The 23,434-nt window shown below is 48.0% G+C and overlaps 1 protein-coding gene across 1 annotated transcript; it reads right to left on the bottom strand.

The window, feature by feature from the left end:
* Positions 1 to 259: 259 nt before the first annotated feature.
* LOC132450728 (TGF-beta receptor type-2-like) lies at positions 260 to 20,591 on the bottom strand. Its single transcript, XM_060042801.1, has 7 exons — positions 20,235 to 20,591; positions 16,744 to 16,891; positions 15,446 to 15,636; positions 11,338 to 12,143; positions 10,078 to 10,219; positions 1,764 to 1,888; positions 260 to 1,553 (listed from the first exon to the last, which is right to left on the bottom strand). The coding sequence occupies exons 1-7, from the start codon at positions 20,305 to 20,307 to the stop codon at positions 1,398 to 1,400; spliced, it is 1,641 nt and encodes a 546-aa protein (XP_059898784.1). The 5' UTR covers positions 20,308 to 20,591; the 3' UTR covers positions 260 to 1,397.
* Between the last annotated feature and the right edge of the window lie 2,843 nt (positions 20,592 to 23,434).

Raw genomic sequence — 23,434 nt, forward strand, 5'->3', positions numbered from 1 at the left:
AGAATGAGCCACACTGACAGTGACTCACTGAGATTGATGTAAACGCCTCTGACAGCCAATCAAATTCAAGAAGATTGACCCATGGAAACCTGCCTGGCGACACTCAGGAGTATGGCCTGTGTACTGGTAAGCAGTGCTGTCGTATGAAAATAACTGTGGGAGTGAAGTCCATGCTACAGAGTTGTGTGCCATTGTCAAACTGAGAAAAACATAATTTAAAGAGACGGCGTTGAAATGAATTGAGGAAAACGCCACTGTGGACAGAATACTGGAAGTCTTTTAATAAAGGGTGGCAAACATGGCAAGCAAACAGGCTTCATTGAAGTCTTGTAATGAGAAAAAGATCAAAAAGGATTTTCTCTTTTTGTGCAAAAATAAGGTCTATTAAGAAGTCCAGGCTGTGGCAGAAATGATGTGGTTACTTAATGTGCATCCAGTCCTTTTGTCCTCATTCTGTTGCTGTTATCCTCTCCAGACCATTAAACAGGCTTCCTTTGACTGCCCAGAGCCAGCTTGTGTCATAAATTATCTTGTATTATTTTTGTACAGTTCAACAGGGATATGATATCAGTTTTCCACTTGGTTTATTGCTTTGGATGAGGTTTTATTACAAAGCTCAGGGTCATTCGCGGTTAATGTGTGCGGAGACGTGAGCGGATGTTTCCGCACTTCGAGGCTTTGGTTGCCCTGTTGGTCGTTCACCTTTCCGCCCCTTTCAGTGGCAATGAAAAAAAACAATGAAACCCACAACCCCACACAAAAATCCACACACACACACACACACACACACACACACACACACACACACACACACACACACACACACGCACACACACAAAGTCCAATACACGGAAAGGCAAGGAAGATTAGTGTGTGACCCTGTCACCGACATAATCCTTGCTTGCGATAGAAAATCTAGATATAAACATGTCCTATTTGCTCCCGTTCCATCCGTAAGCTCTATTATGAAAAGCATAGTTATATATTTATCATACTTAATAATACACAAACTTAGTCCCTCTGTTTCCTATGGTTGCCCTAAGCAATAATTGCTTTCTGAATATACAACATTTGGTTTGCATAGATAATAATAAAGTGCAAGAGGTATTTCTTAAAGCTTTATACTGTATTTCCCCTGGCCTCGGAGCAACTGCACTTTGAAGTAACTTGCGCCTCGGCTGGACCTAAACCGACAGCTTCTTTCCATTCGCCGCTCTGTCCACCGCACGCATTTCGGGGAGACGCCCAGAGTAAACAAAACATCCACTGGAATGTTTTTCTGTTTCTTCCCCCTCTGGTTGTAGGTCTCCGGCGTCACCAACAGGGCGCGATGTTGCAGTCTAGAGTGCTTCTCAATCCACTGCGCACTCACTCACACACTCAGACAGAGACCTGGCTCAGGGCTCGCTGTACTGGATCTCGTCTGAGTGGTTGGACAGCTTGTCCAGGTGCTCCATCTCGTTGAAGCGCTCGGCCACGCAGTGTGCCGTCAGCCGCGCCTCCGGGTCGTGGTCCCAGCACTCGTCGATACTGGCGCACACCGTCTGGATGCCCTGCAGGGGGAGCAGTGGAGCGCACGTCTCAGAACAATGCAACCAGTAATGGAAGCGAGGGATACAAGCGAGTGTATGTGTATGTGTGTGTGTACATGTGTGTCACTCATCTGTGTGTGTGTGTCTGTCATCTGTGCGTGCGTGTGTGTGTGTGTGGGTCTGGTGTGTCATCTGTTGCGTGCGTGTGTATGTGTGTGCGTGTGTGTTTACCGGGTGGTTGATCCAGGTGTTGGGGATCTCAGGCCGGCCTCTGTCTCTGAGCACACTGTCCTTCATGCTCTCCACACACGGGTGCTCTCTCACCTTGCCAAAAGGGGGCTCATACTCCTTCACCTCTGCAACACAACACACAGATAGACAGCCGGTCAAACACACACAGATGGGACGCCATGACTTTTGAGGACATCGTGTGTTTGAGGTTCCAACTGGTCTGTTTGGGGGGGGAAAGCACAGAAAAGACAATGCATTCGTATTAACACAGTCATCTAACAGTCGAACAGTCCTCTTCCTTGTGGATCATTGTGCGTTGCATTATATTGCATCAGAGTCCACTGTGATCCGCAAGGAAAACCGCTCGTTGCGGACAGAGGGGCTGGAGATGAGAGTGGCTGAAAAGGAGCATCCCTGTTCACCTTCCTCATCGACTGGCCTAAGCCCCTTTTCACCAGCCTAGCACCGTGGTCTTTGTCAGCAGTTCTGCAGCAGCAGCTTCTCAAGTGCTTTTCCAGGCTAGCGTAGCAGTTTAGCTACTTCATCCGGACAGCAGAATATTCAAATCCTGCACAACATGGAAGGCCATGAATTTAGGTCAAGACTTTATTCTCTTTTTATCTTTCCTCGGGGTAGTACACAAGGCAAAGAAAAAAAAAATCCCTGTCCTTTGATGAATGGTCGGACATTTTGGGATAAGAGGGATTTCAAAGCAGGAGGAGATAAGAGAGGAGCTGACAGAGACAAGTAGCTTGCAGAACGTTGCATTGGTACAAACGACTTATTTCCTTTCCAGTCAAAGCACTCACTATTATAAGATGAACCAGGATTTGTTTTAACAGCCGACAAATGAAAGCCAGGATCGGCAAAACAGATGAGGTCCTGTAACTCAAACATACACACCACAGTGTGAAAACAATCGTACATCTAAAAAGGTAACCCAGAGAGAGGATGGTCTTATGACCGTAAAAGCGCAAAAATCTGCTCATTATGAAGACCACAATACAATACAAATAAAGAAAAACGGTCTTTAAAAGACATAAACCTCCGTTGCTGTCTTCCTACTCTAACACACACAGCTCCCCTTGATGTGTAAGTACCATGTGATTCCACTGGTAGGGTCAGATTACAGACGTGACAGCCCGATCTCAGCAAACGGTAACTGCACAAGACAACAGGAAGGTCCGGTGATGCCAGAGCGTAGGCCTGCAGTACACACTCTGTAAGCGGACACTTCCTGTTTGTCTCTAGATGCAGAAAGGGGGGGGGGGGGGGGTCTACGTCGGTAGAGATACCCCAATCCAACAACGCGACCGCCACACAGACTTTGCATGTACACAAACATCCATGTCGCTCTAAGACCCTTTCAACTCTGTGTATGCGTCTGCCAACGTGTTGTGTAAACTCTTGCGCAAACCTTTGTTTACACACTACTGCCAAACAACGGGGTCCCAAAAATATCCCCCCGCATCCCACCAATCAGGGCCTCCGTGGGTTGTAAACAACGCAGCCAAACCCCAGGTGGAATGACGAGCACAGCCCTGCAATCAGAAGGACGAGATGTTTTCCCTCTTCCACCCCTTCGCAGGCCAAAAAAAACCTTAAACTGCAACAATAATCACGGGGCCTCTGAGGATACCGACACTGCATGTGTAATTGTTGCAGCGGTTTGCAGAAGTCAAGACGCTCCTCGTCGACAATTTCACAGCGAGGCGACATTCCCCGGATGAGGCAACGATGGGGAAGCGAAGCTACAACCCTTAGCGGAGCTGACAGCGAGGGGGTGAAGAATGTTTTTCCGCACGGTCTCTCTCCTTCTGCTCCCCCCCCCCCCCCCCGACTTTGCGTTATTGTCAGGACCGGCCCTTCAGTTCCAGCCACCGAGGGGTTCTGCAGCCATAAAGACATGCGCTACCACTACGCTGCGGCAGCTACGGCGTCTGAATACCATAACCACTTCTGACGCCCCTCTCAGAAAACAGACAGGTCTCTCGTGTTGGGCGTTTCCTGCGGATGATGGCCAGTGTTTCTGGCAGTGCTGTCCGCTCCCACCAAGCCATAAGATACACTGTTATGTCTCGTCTAAATCGGCCATGCCGCGGCCGGCACCTTGCTTTATTTTGAAATGTGGTCTTCACGCTGTAGGTCTGATGGGTGGGAGGCCGTGGGGTGCATAACTTGATGCTCTTCCACTCGTGTCTTGCAAGCTGTGTGTGTGTGTGTGTGTGTGTGTGTGTGTTTCGATCAGAGCGCCACTTCAATCAGTGTGTGTGCATGCGTATATGTGCGCATGTGCATGAGTGCATATGTGTGTGTGTGTGTGTGTGTGTGTGTGTGTGTGTGTGTGTGTGTGTGTGTGTGTGTGTGTGTGTGTGTGTGTGTGTGTGTGTGTGTGTGTGTGTGTGTGTGTGTGTGTGTGTGTGTGCGCGCGCGCGTGCGCGTACATGTACGCGTGTGAGAGAGAGTCAAATAGACAGCCCGGGTGTTTGAGCCCCAGGCGAAAGGTTCTGGTTTGAATACCCACTGTTCTACCCCAGTCTACCCCAGTCAACCTCTTCTGCTCAGATGCCCAACTCCTGCATGCTCCTTCATAACACAACTCTGTATTCACTGTAGGGGTTTCCAATGTAACTAAACGAACAGAGGGAAAATAAATAGGCTACTACTACTCTGACTTTGATGTTGGTGTTTAAAGTGTGGTTTAAACAGCATGCCAGATATAGAGGCTGGGTAAATTGCCAGTGCCAGTATCGGGAGGAAGCAAAACGGAAGAGAGACAGACAAGGACTGCTTTGCCCATCACAGAAGAGTTATCGTGCGACTGACCACTATTTGGCATGGTTTGGTCGCAGGAGGTTTTCAACAGAGCAGGCATTCTGGTGGAACACAGCACATGGAAACATGTCGTTTTTGATTTGTCGTTGCTTAGGAATTCCTTTGTCAGATGATCCAACACCACTGGAAGCGCTGGTACTTTAGAATGTGATAGTATATGTGTGTAGCTATTAGTCTCCACTGTAGAGCCTTCATCAGTCTACGTCATAATAACGTCACACCGTTTTACTTCCTGGTACTTAAAAATAGTACTTGACATCGTTTAGAATCTTATCCTAGCTATCTTGTTGTATACGGGGAATGGGTTAACCTAGCAATTGTAAGCGCTTGGCACTTACAATGTCTATGAACATGCTTAATGTACTGACAGCGATATATTGTTGCGTCTCTTTCTTCTGACAAATGTACTTATTGTAAGTAGCTTTGGATAAAAGCGTCTGCTAAATGCCCTAAATGTAAATGTAACAGCATTAGCTGGAGGTGAAACAAAGCTACAACTGGAGGCAAATACGAATAGTAGGTTCCATCAACTATCCCAACTTTGTCATCTTGATGTGTTGTTAAATAAAGCTTTTTCTGTTGTAGGTATGGATATGTGACTGAGTTATGTCCACCTATTCGGAAATTGGGGAACTAGGAGGAACGGGTGATTGATCTTGTAACTCTCTTAGCGAGGAAGCTGAAAGAGTTATAGCATGTCCAGCAACAATCCCATAGATAATACAACAATTATGTTTAATGAAGTGTTCATGTTAATTCTTCACAAACAATTAAATATGAGATTGTATGTTATCTTATTCAGCCATGCAAGTGCATTTCTCAGTTAATCTATAGTCGTTTGCTCGGTTTATAATAACCATAGCTCTATAGCAGTGGCAGTATTTTGCACCCTACGTTAGTTCGACATCAAAGCCTCAAATAGCTGGACTGGTTTACTATTGTGTGTCCGGGGACGTAACAGCATTTTGAAAGCATTGTTAGTCTCCTTAGTCGGAATTCTGCCATAAGGCCGTATAATACAATCTCAATGTCATTTTTAGTGTATTTAACGTTTTTTTTTTAGGTTAGGATGAGTCAGATTCTGAGAGCAGGTCTTCTCTACAGCTCAACAGTGCCACCGTTATTTGGTATAAAGACACGCTTGTTATACGTTTCCAGGGGAATAACCGGAGAAAGAGAGGTTACCTTCAATGAATTCTATAAGTAGCTAAGGTGTCAATGCTAGGTCACACTATGAAGCATGTGACAGTTGCCATGCTTCCTGTCTAAGAACAGTTTGAAGCACAATAGGCAACTCTAAAGTAACACTTGTTCCACACACACTTAGACACACACACACGCGCGCGCACACACTCATACCTGTAGAAACACACCCCCATACAGTAACAAGCCTACACAAACAGGCAAACACACACACAGGCGTACGCGCACACGCACACACACATCATGTAGAAACCCACCCCCATACAATAACAAGCGCACACACACACACACACACACACACACACACACACACACACACACACACACACACACACACACACACACACACACACACACACACACACACACACACACACACACACACACACACACATGCTGACAATGACACCAAAACATTCACACACGTAGAAACACACACCCATACACACAAACATACAGCCACAGTTGCCCCTTGCAGCCTTGCTTTCTAACCTCACTGAAACCCTCAATGGGTCGAGTGCGTTTCTCCACTACAGCAGCTTAGCATTCAGCAGCACAACTCAACCACCAGTTAACCCAACACCATCCCACCCCGGCCCATCCTCCTGACCAACGCCCTCCCACTGACGGTTCCCAACTCCTAAATCTAGAGCAGCAAATTATACAGGAGGGACATTTTTAGGCGACTCAAGGGGCGGAAGCCTTCTTGGAAAAAGTTGTTGACCTCCATTTTTTCCCCTGAGTTTTAGTATTTGTTCTCTCTCTCTCTCTCTCTCTCTCTCTCTCTCTCTCTCTCTCTCTCTCTCTCTCTCTCTCTCTCTCTCTCTCTCTCTCTCTCTCTCTCTCTCTCTCTCTCTCTCTCTCTCTCTCTCTCTCTCTCTCTCTCTCTCTCTCTCTCTCTCTCTCTCTCGTTGAAAGTTAAAGAAAGCATTACGATATCTCTCGGTTGAGTGGCTGGAGGACTGTCGACTGACGGCTGTGTTCTTCTCGCATGGTGGTCCTCAGATCAGTCACACACACACACACACACACACACAGTCTCACACACACACACACACACACACACACACACACACACACACACACACACACACACACACACACACACACACACACACACACACACACACACACACACACACCTACCTGTCTGTCGTTGTAACGTACGCAGGCAATTGGCACCAGAGACAAGAGAGACACAGAATGCCAAGACTGCACCCCTAGTCATTATAATGGTGCACTGACATGTGTCAGCCTCTGAGTGCGTGTGTGTGTCTGTGTCTGTGTGTGTGTGTGTCTGTGTGCGTGTGTTAGTCAGTATCTAGGTGTGTGTGTGTGTGTGTACATCTGTGTGCGAGTCTGTATCTGTGTGTGTGTCTGTGTGTACTCAAGTTTGTCTATATTTTGTGTGTGTGTGTGCGTTTGTACACATGTGCACATGTGTGCAGCACATACGCCGGCCCCCAGGTGAGCTCAGCGCTCAGGGTGTCACGAGCGAAATCCTCCCAGGCAGAATAACGACCGGCTGCCTCCGCGCGAGGTGTGGGAGGAGAGAGCCCTAGCAGAGAGAGCCGAGCGGAGCAGAAAGCCTGTAACTGGCTAAATACACTCTGCAAACACTTTCTCAGTCACGGCCCTCTGGATCCAACAATCAATACCACCTCGGTCCAATCTGCAGGGGACAACTGCTGGGATACTTTGGCTTGTCGCCGGCGCGTGGCCGTAGTTCAAGCGCGTGTCGGGTTCCTCCCGGCTTTCTCAGGGTGCGTGAGGGCCTGTTGTTTGTTAACCTTTTAACGTGTCGATGTCGCCCTGGGGATTTTGTTCTTTTCTTTTTTTTTTTGTCCGGCCTTGATCTGCCACAGACTTCAGCCCCCTTCCCCTCGGCCTTAAGGAGACGCCAAATGGTAAGGCTGTGCAAAGACCGACCGAGACAGACACACACACACACACACAGACAAAGAGAGAGAGAGAGAGAGAGAGAGAGAGAGAGAGAGAGAGAGAGAGAGAGAGAGAGAGAGAGAGAGAGAGAGAGAGAGAGCGACCGAGAGAGAGAGTCAGAGACAAAGAGAGTGACAGAGAGATAGCGATACACAGACAGAACACAGAAAATGTGGAGCAACAACAACAGATGGATCAGTCCGAGTTGCTTTCGCTACGGTCTAGTATCTGTCTAGGTTCTGATCCAGGGATGGGATGGATGCCTTACGAACTACCTCTTTGTAATAAATCCCGCCGTGGACCTGTCTGCCCACAGCGCCGTCGCCACGACAACCGTGAGCTCACCACCACAGCATTTGCCGAGGGACAGTCATTAACCGTTGCATCGTCTTCATCGTCGTAGGAGTATAGGACGGATGGCAGAGGGAGGCGTAGTGACAGCAAGAGAGACCGTTGAAACAAGAGAAAGGGAAGGGTGAGGGACGACAAGGAGAGCGCCTTAGAGCATTAAAATGGATCCCTGAAGGCTGTGTTTACAATCTGTCTAGGAGGCCTTTATCAGTTGATCTGGATGCGGGGGGCTGGTGTCTGGAGCAAAGTATTTCCTTAACACTAGACACTCTGACTCACCCAAAATTTTGGACCAAGCTAAGCGAAATGTTTGAAAAGAAGGGAAAAAAGAGAGGGGAAATACACAAGCACCTATGAACTAATAACCCTCTGGGTAAGCAAAGTCACTCTCTCCACAGTCTAAACAGGAGCATAAACAAACCCATCACCTCCCAATGTCCACGAATGCCAGCCTTTCTCCAGCTGTGACAAACTCTGTGACATCACTGAACTCAGCTCTGAAGCTCTCTGATTCTATCCCAGGGATGCTGCTCTTTACCCGAAAACAGGAAATGGACTGTTTACTCTTCGGAGGTGTATCGCAGGGGAGACACATTGTCCTGGCCTTGTGGGTCGCGGTACCATGCTTTTCCTCTGGGCGACCACGGGGGCGGTGCTAAGGACCAACCCCGGAGGGTGGTGGTGTTCGGGGGGAGTAGGGGGGGAGGGGGAGGTGTGACACACCCGGAAATCCCAAAAGCAGAACGGTGGGTTTCCCTGAAAAAAAAAGGCCAGTTCCCCAGCAGGGTTTTCTGACACAATGGACACAGCGCCGGTCACAGTGACTGAATGGACCTCAGAGACACGAGGGGGCGTCGGGGGAAAGGGAACAACAAATAACACCCGTGTTGACACAAATACTCGCCCCTTGCCCTGCGTCGTGTTCGATAACGGGCCCGTTTCTATTCCCTCATATCCTGGCCTTGTTTTTTTGCCGCCGAGTGACAAAACAGGAACTCGGGGTACATTAGCCGGGTGTTAGAGACGGCGGTCTCGTGACCTCCGCAAGATTGATTGTGTGTGTGACACCGCAAGGGAGGGGGGGGTTCTGTTCCCACAGTGATTAATGGAGTTGGAGTCCAGTGGTACATGAGTCAGGGCGGCTACAAGCTTTCCCTCCTTACGAGTGAACTCTGGGCTGAAGCACCGGTCAACCGGGCCTGTTCTGCAGTGTGTGTGTGTGTGTGTGTGTGTGTGTGTCTGTGTAGGTGTGTGTGTGTGTGTGTGTGTGTGTGTGTGTGTGTGTGTGTGTGTGTGTGTGTGTGTGTGTGTGTGTGTGTGTGTGTGTGTGTGTGTGTGTGTGTGTGTGTGTGTGCAGCGATCGTCCATCCGACCTATTGATTTCCTTGGTGTGGCTAATGACTCCGCTTTATCGCTGGTTGTTATTACCCCCATTATTTCCTTAAAGGGCCAGTGAACCCAAATCCGTTTTGTCTTCGACGTCACAACCAAGGGTCACCTGCAGTGAAGTGTGTGTGGACGTGTGGAGCTCTGTCCGGGCATTGGCTTATTTTAATGTCTGTGTCCGAGAGAGGGTTAAAGGCATTTCATATTCAACATCACTCTTTGTAATGCTCCAATCCAACGATCCAACTAAATTAATATCCTGCTTCCTAGAATTCACTCCAAATTTTTTTTTGCAAATCTCATCATGCTTGAATTCGAGCTGAAACAGGAGTTCACTTCCACTCAAAAGTTCCCCTGGTCTCTGCTCAAATCTCATGATGCAAACCCGCTAATTGATGACATGCATAAACACATTTGTAAGACATCACTACTATCGGTAATCGTCTGCTGAATCCTAGGCTCATGTACAGGCCTGCTTAATCATCCCAAATAAAGAGCTGCTGCTGCTGAAGGCATCTGGGCTTCAGCCCACACGCAGTCCGCACACACCCCCACAACGCCCACGCAGTCTGATCTCTGGGTGAGGAGAAGGCCTTACCTCCGATAGCACTGCACCTGGACGTGATCTCCCACAGGACCAGGGCCATGGAGTAGACGTCCGTCTGCTTGAAGGACTCGATGTTCTCCAGGTTGATCCTGGACTCCAGCACCTCTGGAGCCATGTACCTGGCGGTGCCCACCTGACCCGGCGGACAGGAGGGGGAGAGGTGGACATTAATACCTAATGGGATGCATTAGTCATGACCACACAGCCACACACACACACACATGCATACAAGTGGATGCATATGCACACACACACACACACACACACACACACAAAGATAAAACTATCGTACACACACACACACACACACACACACACACACACACAAACACACAAAGATAAAACTGACACATACACAAAGATAAAACTAGCACACACTCACACACAAAGATAAAACTGGCACGCACACACATACACACAGACACAAAGATAAAACTGACATGTACTCAAAGATAAAACTGACACACACACACACACACACACACACACACACACACACAAACACACACACACCCACATGCACACTTAGTGGGATGCCGAAGACTGCGATGCCAGGAGCCATTTTTTGATTATTCTTTTAAATGCTAGCACATTTAATGGATTCATACTTGGCATGGTGCCACTCAGAGCCAGCGCCTAACAGAGCAATCAAAAATTTTCGGAATCTTCCCTCGTAAGCTGGAAAACGAATAAGCTGAATAAATCCACCTCCTTGTCCCAGGTGTTCGCTCTCTATCAGTCAGTGCATTAGTGGCATTTCAATGCAAGAGGCGGTGTCCTCTCGAGGCCTTTTCACAGAAGACCTAATGGCCCTGGTCAATTACGCACTGCATGATCGTGTCCTTGTGGATTCATCAAATCTGTTATTCTGACAAAGATAGCCGGATGACAAGCTAATAAAATACCTAATCAAAACATATTCCCCCAGCAAATGATGAGCTGGGGCCAAGGGACAAGGGCTCCCGAGCACAAAGTGAGAGCGGACGAGCGGGGACCTCTATTAACCACCTTTCGTTTATTTTTTCGCCAGTGCAAGCTGATGGAAAAGCACTCCATGAGGGTTTATCATAACCCCCTCACACCGGCACTTCCCTGTAGCCCCATCCGGCGACAAGGCCAAAAAGTACAGAGTTGTCACCACAGTGACGATTATCCACTCTTGGCACAGGGCCGGCGCTTCCAGTTCCAGCCATCAAAGGCTTCACAGGTAAACGATCATTTTGTGCATGCAGTGGGATCGGCCGCTCTTACCTGCCCGCTGTTGGCCAGCTCGTCCACCGACAGGGAGTTGTCCAGGCGCAGCCCGAGGCCAAAGTCGCACAGGACGCAGGTGAGGTCACCCTTGACCAGCACGTTGGAGCTCTTGATGTCCCGGTGCACGATGGGCACCTTGTAGCGTCCGCAGGGCGTGCGGTCGCTGTGGAGGTGGGCGATGCCTCGGGCCAGCGAGCCGCCCAGCGTCCACAGGTCCCGCCAGCTGACGACGTGGTGGATGAGGTGCTCCTGGAGGCTGCCGCGCGGGTGGTACGCCGTGATCAGCCAGTACTGCTTGTGCACCTTGCGCTCCTCCGCCGTCAGGAAGTGCAGCACGTTCTCGTGCCGCAGGTCGGCATCCGAGAAGATGTCCTTCTCGTTCTTCCACGAGGCGTACTCCTCGTCCTGGAAGATCTTGACGGCCACCGTCTCAAAGGCCTGCTCCGTGCCCGTGACCCCGCCGACGCCGCCCACCACCACGGTGCCCTGCTTCAGCTTGGCCCGGTAGACCTCGGCGAAGCGGCCCTTGCCCACCTGGGCGTCCAGCTCGATGGGCAGCAGCTCCGTGTTGTGGTTGAGGTTGTTGGCGTGCGTGGAGCTGCTGTCCGAGCCCTCGTCGTCCATCATGTTGGCGTGCTCGTCGTGGTAGTGCAGCGGCTGGCCCCTCTTGCGTAAGGGCCGGGCGTGCCGCTGGCGGTACACCCGGTAGATGTAGAAAGAGGTTACCACCAGGACGGCCAGCACCAGCAGGGGCACGAGGCTCACCAGGATCACCGACACCACCTGCTCCAGCAGGTCTGAGACTAGAGGAGGAGGAGGAGGACTTTGTTGTTATTGCAGCCGGGAGAGAATCGTCATATATTTCATATATTTATATTTGACACACATATTTCATATGTGTGTCATATATGTGTTTCATATTAATACACAACAACAAAAATAAATTTCTTTGTCCAAACAATTGGGATTTTATTTATATTTTTAATCATTATTGTATTTTATTTCTTATATTATTGAATTGTTTCCCGGGATAGTTAATTCCATCCAAAACATCATATCACAAAAAGAAAGCTATCCTTTTAGATAGAAACCCATAGACCACACCTGACCCTTTCTCCCTTTAATATCTGTAATAATCACAGAGCTAAAGTTAGAGCGGAGCCTGCACACTAGGGCCCGACCGATATTGATTTTTGAGTGCCGATGCCGATGCCGATTATTTTCAGAGAAAAATTACGATTACGATTTAATCGGCCGATTTAAAAAAAATAAAAAAAATAAAATAAAATAAAAAAACATAAAACGTAGTTTTTGATACCTTAAATATACTTTAAACACTTTTGACGAATATGTGAATTGAATGCAGAATCTTTGAGTGTTTTAGAATACATTTACAGTCAAAAATGAGTGTAATGTAAAATGTAAAATAAATAACTAACTCCCAATGTGCTGCGCTCGTGAGCAGTGACTAACACGTGCGTGCTGAGCAGTATGGTCTCACCGTTAGAGTCTACAGTATAACAAATTAACATGGCCTGGGACCTAAAGAAAAACAGGCACAACATGCTCAAACAACGCGTCTTGTGTACATTGGTGAGGTGAGCGCGCAGCTGCCTGAGCGAGCGTGCTTTCATGTTGTACGGTAAAATTCAATCTCCTCTTTTTTACTCCAGCTAAAGTTGTTAGTTAGCAAGGCGAGTAGGAGCGCAATCTGCAGGATACTAATCGCAATAACATTTATAAAAAAAATAAAAAAAATAAAAAAAATCGGTTGTAATCGGCGTCTTTTTGGCCGATGCCGATTATTTTCAAAAAGGCTATAATCGGCCGATTAAATCGGCAGGCCGATAAATCGGTCGGGCCCTACTGCACACACACACACACACACACACACACACACACACACACACACACACACACACACACACACACACACACACACACACACACACACACACACACACACACACACACACACACACACACACACTGCCTGCTGCAGAATTCTTCCCATCACTCCGCCACACATTGGGCCTTGTTTATAGCCCATGCCTGCCTGCGAGTACAACTGGGAAAGTAGGAAAGAGTGTGCTATTGTCATTCACTTTTTCTGTAAGCTAAAGCAGTGAAATAAATATGAGCCATAAAAAGTTGCATCCAGACACAACGTTACGCTGTCGGCACTGGCTGGGCTCTTGGAAGATCTGTAAATGCCTCGTTGACACACTGTCTGTACCCTCGGGGAGAATCATAAGAAATTCCTTATTGTTGTCTTTTCGACGTTTATCACACACACACACACACACACACACACACACACACACACACACACACACACACACACACACACACACACACACACACACACACACACACACACACACACACACACACACACACAACTAATTATTGTTTACGGTTTTGAGGATTTTATTACCACAATAAAATAATAAATAATTAGGAAATTGTATTCCACATTTAACACATGTACTTCGATTTGAAGCTGCCATGTTACATGCGAGTTTGAAAGTGTTGTATGTTTTTGTATATTTATTTTCTTCACAAAATATTAGAGGGATGGGACCAACAGATCTTCTGAAATGTAATCCAGTCCACAATGGTCACAATAAAAGTATAACACATGTCATAACAGGGTAGAGAGAAGGTATAAAGCAGAGAGCAATGGAGAAACGAAGACAAGTGCTAAACGGCGAGAGCCCAACCAACAACCCACACAGCCGGCCAACGGAGATTCTCGCTCTGCGCTTTTTTATTTTTCCCTCCAGACAGGAAACCACAAGTCTGAAATCCTCAGCGTGGCCCCCAGACAGTTTGTTTTCCTTTTTCGCAGGGTGAATGGTGATTCCTCCCCTTCGTCCCTCCCCTACTCGCATCTCAGAGAACTCACGCTGCGTCACTTTCACAGCCCCGTGCCTCGGCCTCAGAGGACAGATGTGTCTAGCACCGAGACTTTGCTTGCCTTGAGGGGGCGTGTTCTCGCCGTTAATCCAAATGTCAAGTCGGAGGCTTGACACCAGCCATTTCAGTAAAATGATATTGACCGCGCAAACAAATAGTAAAGCCCATGAGTAACTCAGTGTCTCGCCTCCGCCGTCTAGCTCAACTGGAAGTAGAAGTTGTCATAAACATTGTTGTCAAGGATAGGGGTTTGAGTCCCATCTTGGTAAAACTGTATGCTCTGAGGAAGGAAGCGCTTGCCATACTATGAAGTGTATTTGTCATTCATTCAAGGTCAACAGCAATGTATGCTGTTGCTCTTTTATAACTTGGCCGTAGTGTGCAGTCAATCAAACGGAGCACGTTTTAATGAGCCGCTATTGTCTACACTTTTCATTTTGTAGAAGAGACAGAGAGCGAGAGGGAAAACGGGAGAAAGAAAGACAGAGAAAGATAAGAGTGCGAGAGAGAGAGTTAGTGAGAGAGAGCGCAAGACAGAAAGAGATCACGAAAGAGAATGAGAGAGAGAGCGAGAACGAGAAAAAGAGAGTGAGAGCAAAAGAGAAAGAGAAAGAGGAAGAAGCGGAAGAGAGAGAGAGACAGGAGCTACAAGAGCGTGCACAGGTGACCGAGAGAGGCCAGGTCTCAGAAGTCTTTCACACGGTTGTTGCTGTGCTTGCTTGCCCAGCGCAGTGAAAACACATCTGCGTCCGTACGTTGCACAACTGCTCAAACCGGCACGCCACAAACTACGAAAAAAAGTCTGTTTCGGATCACGGCGCTTGCACACAACCCGGTGTACGTGCACACGTGCTTGTGTGTGACACCTAACATGACAGGCTGGTGGATTGCATAACAGCAGGATGTGGACCGTTATGTGTTGTACAGATGTAGCCATCTACGCTTGGTCCTCTGCTAGGGATAATTTTCCTGGAGAATGAGGTTTTTTAATGGCTGGAGTTTGCTAATCAAGAGTTTAGGACGCAGTGTATGGTCAGAGTATTGTACCTATACATCATGCCTGGAAAAGTTGTAACGGATGTGCCAACTGTGCCAACAAGATTCAGCTCGTGAAATTATTGTTCTACCCTTGTGAAAACCTGGGACATTTTGTATTATTTTCCAAACAAAAAACACATGGACTTACACGGGGAGAAATAGATGTGTTCATTGCACTCTTCATAAGTGCAGGAGCAGATGAAAAACTTGTAGCCCATGCCTTTCCGCTCCTTCATCTCACACTTGGTGTTGTTGTAGTCGTCCAGCAACAGCCCATGCAGCCTCAAGGCCGGGTTGTGGCATATCGTATCCATGGTGACGTTGTCATCCTTCTTCCTCCTGTGTTGGCAAAAAAGCAATTGGGTTTAGATCCAAGACCTTGTTAATGATGTGTTCGATCAAGTCGGCCATTTTAGTTTGCACTAAAGATTAGCAGTACCTATTTGTTTTCACTAGTAGAAACGGGGCAGCAAGCAAATGGGAAGGTGGCCCTGTTTCAACGACCCACTGCCTCAGCAATATGGAAATTGCAGGCAGTCACATTTACAAAGAAAAAAGCGGTGGGGGATTCTGAAATAACCTCACAAAACCACGGCAAGAAAAGTAATCCGGAAGCCACAGTATTATTCATATGCATTATGCTGGTCACTGCTGTCGTACGCAAGGCATTTCAATGAGTGGTCGATGTCCGCATACAAGTAGCCTATCGCCAACGTCAGCTCATAATGCTCTCACGAGATGGGCTAATGGTAAAGCTGATGTAATGCTAACTCCCCTTTAAGATCTTCCATCCCCCTTGTTTGATGCTAATTCCCCTCATAATGGATGGACACGACGCATATGGCTGGTGAAGCTCTCGTCATAAACCTCTAAGCCTTTGTTTTAAGCAGAACAATGTGTCTCTTCAAAGATCAACGTCATCGGAAAATAGATAAATGCAAAAACCCCCATTGTGTATTTAGAATAATTCGGCTGGGTCTATTATGACCGAATGGTAGGGGCAAAATTAACATTCCTCACCCCTGAGGTTCTGATTTGTGTACAGAGGTGCAGTCGATGGAGCTCTGTCTGTAGGGGTGAAATCTCTGGACCTGATTAGAAGCCATCTTAAGATGGCTTAGATCAGCCATACTCTCTCTAAGCTAGTTTTGTGAGGTGACTCGGGCAAGAAGTCCGTAGACGGCGACAGTTTCAGTTCTCATTAATAAACTCGGGTGTGGCACAAGAAGAGGGGCACTCGTACACCAACTTCTGCTGCAATAACCCGCCCCCTGCGCCGTAGTGTTGTGTTGTGCTACATCGCTTGAGTCAGCTCATCGACTTCAGGTAGCACTCCAGCACATGTTAAAATCCCTTTTTTAAGGCCTTATCAAATCCCACCAAGAGCGTGTGGCCTTTAGAGCGACGGTGCGAGGCATCGGCAGTAATGGCGGCGGGGGTACCTACCAGATAGTGACACAGACTTCACTGGTGTGAGCGCAGGTAGAGCTGATCTCGCAGCCCGCCTCACACCGGCCGACGCCGGTGCAGTTGGTTGGCCGAACGTCACAGAACTTACACAGCTGACTCTGCTTCAGCAAGCCTGGGGTCGCCTCTGGGGGGGGGGGGGGGACACGGGTCATTGAGATGCAGTAGTAAACACAAATACCAATGCTTTCGCTCTGATGGCTGCTAAATATGTTTCTGCATGCTGCCAAATTATTATTAGGAACCCCTGGGTCTCTTACTAGGTGGTGATTAATCCGTTGCTTTGTTTGTTTATTGTCATGTTTATTAACTTATTATTGATGAATCGATGCATTGATCCATTCAAATGCATGAGAGCGAGAGAGAGTTAGAGAAAAAGAGATTTATCAATAAACAAAGCATAGCAAAATAATAGCGTATAGATTGTTTTCGCGGTCACAAATCTCGATAAACACACGTTTGCGAGTATTGTAGCTGTAAAGTATAACAGTATTATAGCGGATATTTGTTCCGTATCCATATGCATTAGCCATCCAGGCAAAGCAGAGCTTCAAGGTCTACTCCAAGACCCCATTTCCCCCTGGCTTAGCGCAGTCTGGTATAATGAAAGGGTTGAACTCCTGACATTTAGCTGCGCGACTAACAGACGGAGACCCGAGGCAGAGGGCCTCTGCTGCGCTAGGCAACGGGAGACACGTGGGAAATCGTACGGAACAACCTGGTTAAAAAAAATGTACAGAAAAATGTATTCAACTTAAGTCACGGAAAAGGCCTGAAGAGTAGGGAGCACAACTCTTTGAGTTAGCCAATCGTGCTCCAGTACTGGACACAGATGCACATATTCACAAAAGATGAATAATAAACAGAACACATCCAGTCTGCTTCTTCTTGTTGGGTACTGGGGGCTGGGGGTCGGGGGGGGGTTGTATCGAGTGGGTTGGATTTTCCGGCCGTGCGAGTCTGAACACCAGGAACGCTGAGCTGTCCCCGCCGTCTGCCCCTGTCCTGTCCAGACTTGACTTTGCCGGCAGGCAGGCAGGCGAGAGCCGTGACTGAGACAGACAGACAGACAGACAGACAGACAGACAGACAGACAGACAGACAGACAGACAGACAGACAGACAGACAGACAGACAGACAGACAGACAGACAGACAGACAGACTGACTGACATCTGCGATGAATGCTGCTGCTGCTGCTGCTGCTGCTGGTGGTGGTGTGTTTGATTTAATCACGGACGGAGACCGTGGAGAGAGAGCCAGACAGCCAAGATCAACAAACAAAGTGAACACCGATATGTCTCAGACGACAGCGGTTACAGCCTGTCGTTTGTCAGGCCCGGGAAGGTGTCCCATGCCCGGACTAAAGAGATGAATCTGAGGAATATCAATTAAAAAAAACGGACAAAACCGGAGGACTTTAGTCTTTTCACGGACAGCTCAAGAGCAGACATTACTGTCAAAAGAAAATTGAGATGTTTACGACAAAGGCGTGTGTGTTGTGTATTAGTGTCGTTTGTGTTTGTGGTTGTTTTTGTGTATGGCTGTGGTGTTTGGGCTTGCAAACGGTCCTGAAGCAATCTGAACACGCTGACAATGGTGGATCTTTGAAAGACAACGAGTAACACTGTTGTTATTAGTCATATGACAGGCCGCAGGACACATCTCCTCCGTCACCACTGCCACCAGGGAGACCCACGTGGGGAAAGTGGATGCTTGGTATAAATGTTGACATTATCAATTACAAATCAAACAGTTATAATTGGGAAAAATATCATTGATAGATTTTCTATACATGGGGAAGTGTTGTATTTTTGAGGCCTAGAGGTATAGCTAACTGCAATCACACCACAAAAAGTGCAGTTTGAAGGCCTGCACACCACAAAAAGACTTCCAGCTCTACACCACACAGACGTGATGAAGACATAACGCATTTGGCTGTATCTGTGAGTTGAAACTTTTGGAGTGTTTAACTAAGGAATTTGAGATTGGCAAATATGACAACCCTACGCAGGCCATGTGTGGAGACTGATGCCCGTGCGCGTAGGAGTATGCTGACCCAACGATCACAACATGCCCAGTGTAGAATGTGTTTGCCCTCCAGTGCGCGGGGCAGAGCAAAAGCGGAACTGGGAGCAGCAGAAAGAAAGAAGAACTACAACCTAACGCACCGTGAGACCAAGACTCCCAGATCCCATGGGCCACAAGACTCTCCGTTTTACGACGGAGTCGAGCAAGGCCGGGGAGCCGGGCCTGCAGGACATCACACAGGGATATCGGCCTTGTTGTGTTGCCTGACAGGAGGGTAACGGCTAAATTTGACCCCCAAATGAAAACATCACAACATTTATAATCAGAAATCCAGTCTAAAATAATTGAGGTTGCGATTTTAGGCTTTGCGTGTGCAGTTGTGTGTGTATGCGTGCGTATTCATTTTCTTCATTTTCTCTATCTATACCCCCCCTCACCCGCCACCAGGTTGCAAGCTGGTTGAGCCAGAGAGTCATTATATCATTAGAGCAACTGCTCTCAAAGAGCATGTCATTTAAACCCGCGGAGGCAGGCGATGGAAGGGGATGAATGCTGGACCTAATTGTCACCCAGGGCTACGTTTAATTGCATAGAGAGGCGGGAGAGAGAGGATTAGGAGCAGTCAAAGAGACTCGGTGGTGGTGCCATCGGGGGCCAGAGAGTCTGGTAAAACATTGTCTACCCCCTCAGGGGACGACACACCGATGTTATAATTGTGGTTGCACATCAAAGATAAAGGGTTTTATTCTAGCGGAATCAATGCTGCCATGTGCTGTGTGTGTGTGTGTGTGTGTGTGTGTGTGTGTGTGTGTGTGTGTGTGTGTGTGTGTGTGTGTGTGTGTGTGTGTGTGTGTGTGTGTGTGTGTGTGTGTGTGTGTGTGTGTGTGTGTGTGTGTGTGTGTGTGAAGCAGGTGATAATCTAGCAACCTTGAGGAAACAGGAAACAAACTCAAAGCATCACATTTACGAGCTTTTCACAACGGCAGTACAGTGAGTGAGAAAATGAAGACGATATAAATTATACCACGTTATATGATATCCCGTAACCGATTCATAATGACAACAGGCGTATTAAGTGTTACTAAGCCATGTGAAGGCGGCTGTGGTCGACATGTCATCCGTTAGTTTTCTTAGGGGTTTACAGCTTGGCCGCATTGTTTGTCATAACGCACTTTTATTTTGTTGCGTAGGCTTGTTCGTCTTCGATACAGCTAATTTAATAGCAGTTTATTTAAAATTTAGAACAGCCTACTTATACGACACAGAGCCAGGGCATCTTAGCGCCGTCTCGCGCAGCAGTTCGTCAGCTCACCGGTTACGGTAGTCTCAACTTTACTGGAACAACGCAACGCGCTTGAGACTTTTACAGATGTTGCACAAAAACATGTGTGGGCTTTCGAAAGAGGTCATTTATCAAGGTAACAATGAACAAGTTACTTACCCAAGTTGTCTGAAAGTATGCTAAGACAGAGTATCGTTCCATACCAAAAAGCGGAAAACCGAAGTAGCGCCATTTAGACGCGGACCAAACCCCGCCGTCCTTCTCATGAAGTGACTTATGCTTCGGCTAAAGTCACCGTTAACACCCCAAACGAGAGTCTCTTTCTTTCGGCCCGCCTGTTGCGCCTCAGCAGAAGCTCAACTTGCCTATAGCCTACGTCTCTCTCTCCCTCTCTCTCTCAAACACAGACACTCGCACACACTGAGGATGTGCAGTAAACTTTTCATGGAACAGGAAATCTTCAACGGGGTTGGACTCCCTTTTCTTTTCCTTTTTTTTTTTCTTTCTGTAAAGCCTCGTGTGGCTCACCAAGGCTTGCACCATATTATTACCCTTTCGTACACACACACACACACACACACACACACACACACACACACACACACACACACACACACACACACACACACACACACACACACACACACACACACACACACACACACACACACACACACACACACACACACACGGCATGACTTGAAATGTCACGAGTCTCAGAAGATTACACAGGAAGGTAAGGAAACTCGGATTTTCTATAAAATAAATATTCACATTGCGCTATAAACACACAAGTGATATTAGCATGTCACATTTTTATGTGGGCCGCATTTAGCTCTACACTGTTTGTTTTGTATGTCAATTACATTTACGTTTTAAAGTGTTGTAGCAAAACAATAGTGAGAGACCCCCCTTTGTGATTCCCCATGGAGGAGCAGCTCCATCTCTGTGTCCTGACGTGTTGGATTTGTATAGACGAAGCGCAGGGGTTCAGTCCAATACCACACCTTAAAATGAGCCTTCTATTTTCAGACATGTGTTTTTGCTCTGCATATCCAGGCCATGAAGTCAGGTTACACATCTAACCTGTGACCCTCTCGCTCATAACTCTCCCTACCACCACCCCCCCCCCCCCCCCCCCGACACACACACACACACACACACACACACACACACACACACACACACACACACACACACACACACACACACACACACACACACACACACACACACACACACACACACACACACACACACACACACTATCATCCTCCACATTTCCTTCTACCCTGGGGTTATGATGCACTATTCATAAAGTTTTGTTTTACAAGGATCGCTCACCCCTCCGGGGAATTCATGCCTTCTGGTTTTAACAACATGGCCGGCCTACACCACAGGGGGCCCGTGGAAGGCTCACAAAACGTGACTGCTGGCCCTCATGCTTATGATAGGTGTATCCATGCTCAGCCTGCGTGAGAGGACGGGTGGATGTGTGTGATTGGTCATTTACTTTTTTTAGGTGTGTTTCTGTCTGTGTGTCTGTGTCTGTGTGTGCTGGTCCTTGTGTCCATTCGATCCAAGACAGGATCCAGGCACAACACACACCGCTGGCCTCCTCCTGACGCTCACCGAGGTCACCGATCCAGCCCCCACAACACCCCAACAAGCCCTGACCTTGACATGGGTGCCACTCCGACCAGAGTTCCCCTCTAGCGGGTAGCGTGAATAACCGTCACACAGCGTCCCGAATCCCCGGTACCTCATCCGTTCAGGCGACCAGTGGGCTCTATGAGCCAGCCTTCCCACCGCTCTGTTGTCATGTTTGTAATCGCGTTGCCCGTCAACATTCCCCTCCGCGTTGCACAAATACAGATAAACAATCGGGCATGGTGCTGGGTGCTGGGGGGGGGTGGTGGGGGTGGTGGTGGTGGGGGGGTGGGGGTGCATCCGGTGGTTGTGTTATGCTGGGCGGCAGCGGGAGCAGGTGTTCCCGGCGTTCCCGCGTATCCGCACCAAAGCGAGTGGGAGGGCAAACACAGAACTGATGACACATCCCCCCCCCCCCCCCCCCCCCCCCGCCCAGCATCTCCCGCTCGCATAGCAGCGCTCCTGGGAAAAACACCCCTCCCCCCCCCCCCCCCTTACCCATACACCCGCGGCAAACAAACGCTGGGAGCACGACGCTGGAGCATTCTGAAATGTCAGATACTTAGCATCTCACTCACACATGTCAACATGCACGTTGTACACACACACACACACACATGCATGTACAGTTACTTAGGTGTATACACACACACACACACACACACACACACACACACACACACACACACACAGACACACGCATGCATGTATGTTGCTTGACATGAACGTACAGTTACACAGATGCGCGCACACACACACACACCCACACACACACACACACACACACACACACACACACACACACACACAATCACATCTGCAGTGCTAGCTCTACACTTGGCCCAGACGTAGAGTGAACAATGAAAGCCAACTGGAAGTGAGCCCAAAACAGTAGTGGCAAACAGGAATATTAAATCATTGCTCAGTATTCCGACCAGGGCAGTGTAAACAGCCCGGCTCCCCAGGTGTTCTTCAGTAGTGCGTCTTCATTGTATTGCGGAATGTACATTTTAGACTTGTTTCGCATAGATACCCCTTTGTCTACAGCTGTGATGTTGTTGAGTTGGCGTGTTCGTCTGGCTTGGTGATCCGATTTATTCCTCGAGGTACGATTTATAATCAGTAATCGACTGGCGCCATCAATCGAGGGAACGAAGGTCAACTTGTTAGTCGAATGCTTGGTTTTTCCAATTCATAAGATTCAGTAGAAAGCTTGTATGATGTGCAATAACAGCATGACGATCGCAAGCCACTGCCTTAATGAACCCTGACTTTGATCTGCCTCACTCCAACGAGAGTAAACCGTAGAAAAACCTACTCGGATTTTTTAATTGCTGTGAGAATCGGCCACCAAGCTGTTTGAAGTACATGAAGTCTCACTTGATGCCCTTAGTCACCTGCAAGACCCATGTGGCAACGCACCCTGGAAACCAGAAAGTTCAGCCACACATCATTTCACAACCAGCCCAACCCAGCCCTATAAAGTTAGAAAGTCTATTTTGATGACGCTATTTTCACATGCAAACCACGTCTTTATTTCGCACTGCTCTTAGTAGTTTATGTCCTGGTTAGTGTGTGAGTGCGGTAAAACAGATTGGGAAAACAAACAGAATAACAATCGTGCTATGTTTACTTTAAGGTTGCGTAGGCAAATTGGGGAAACCAGACACAGTATGCTAGAATCTCATCATTCTCGTCAGGCATCCCTC

The sequence above is a fragment of the Gadus macrocephalus genome, chromosome 22, assembly GCF_031168955.1.
Source record: "Gadus macrocephalus chromosome 22, ASM3116895v1".
Taxonomy (NCBI): Eukaryota; Metazoa; Chordata; class Actinopteri; order Gadiformes; family Gadidae; genus Gadus; species Gadus macrocephalus.

What these genes read in the sequence shown, in the direction of transcription:
- LOC132450728 (XM_060042801.1), bottom strand. Translation starts at nt 20,307, where the DNA reads ATGGCGCTACTTCGGTTTTCCGCTTTTTGGTATGGAACGATACTCTGT. An exon ending in GAAGTCTGTGTCACTATCTG is followed by an intron (nt 15,637 to 16,743) that starts GTAGGTACCCCC and finishes TTGCCAACACAG; the next exon opens with GAGGAAGAAGGATGACAACG. An exon ending in ACACCTGGATCAACCACCCG is followed by an intron (nt 1,554 to 1,763) that starts GTAAACACACAC and finishes CTCCCCCTGCAG; the next exon opens with GGCATCCAGACGGTGTGCGC.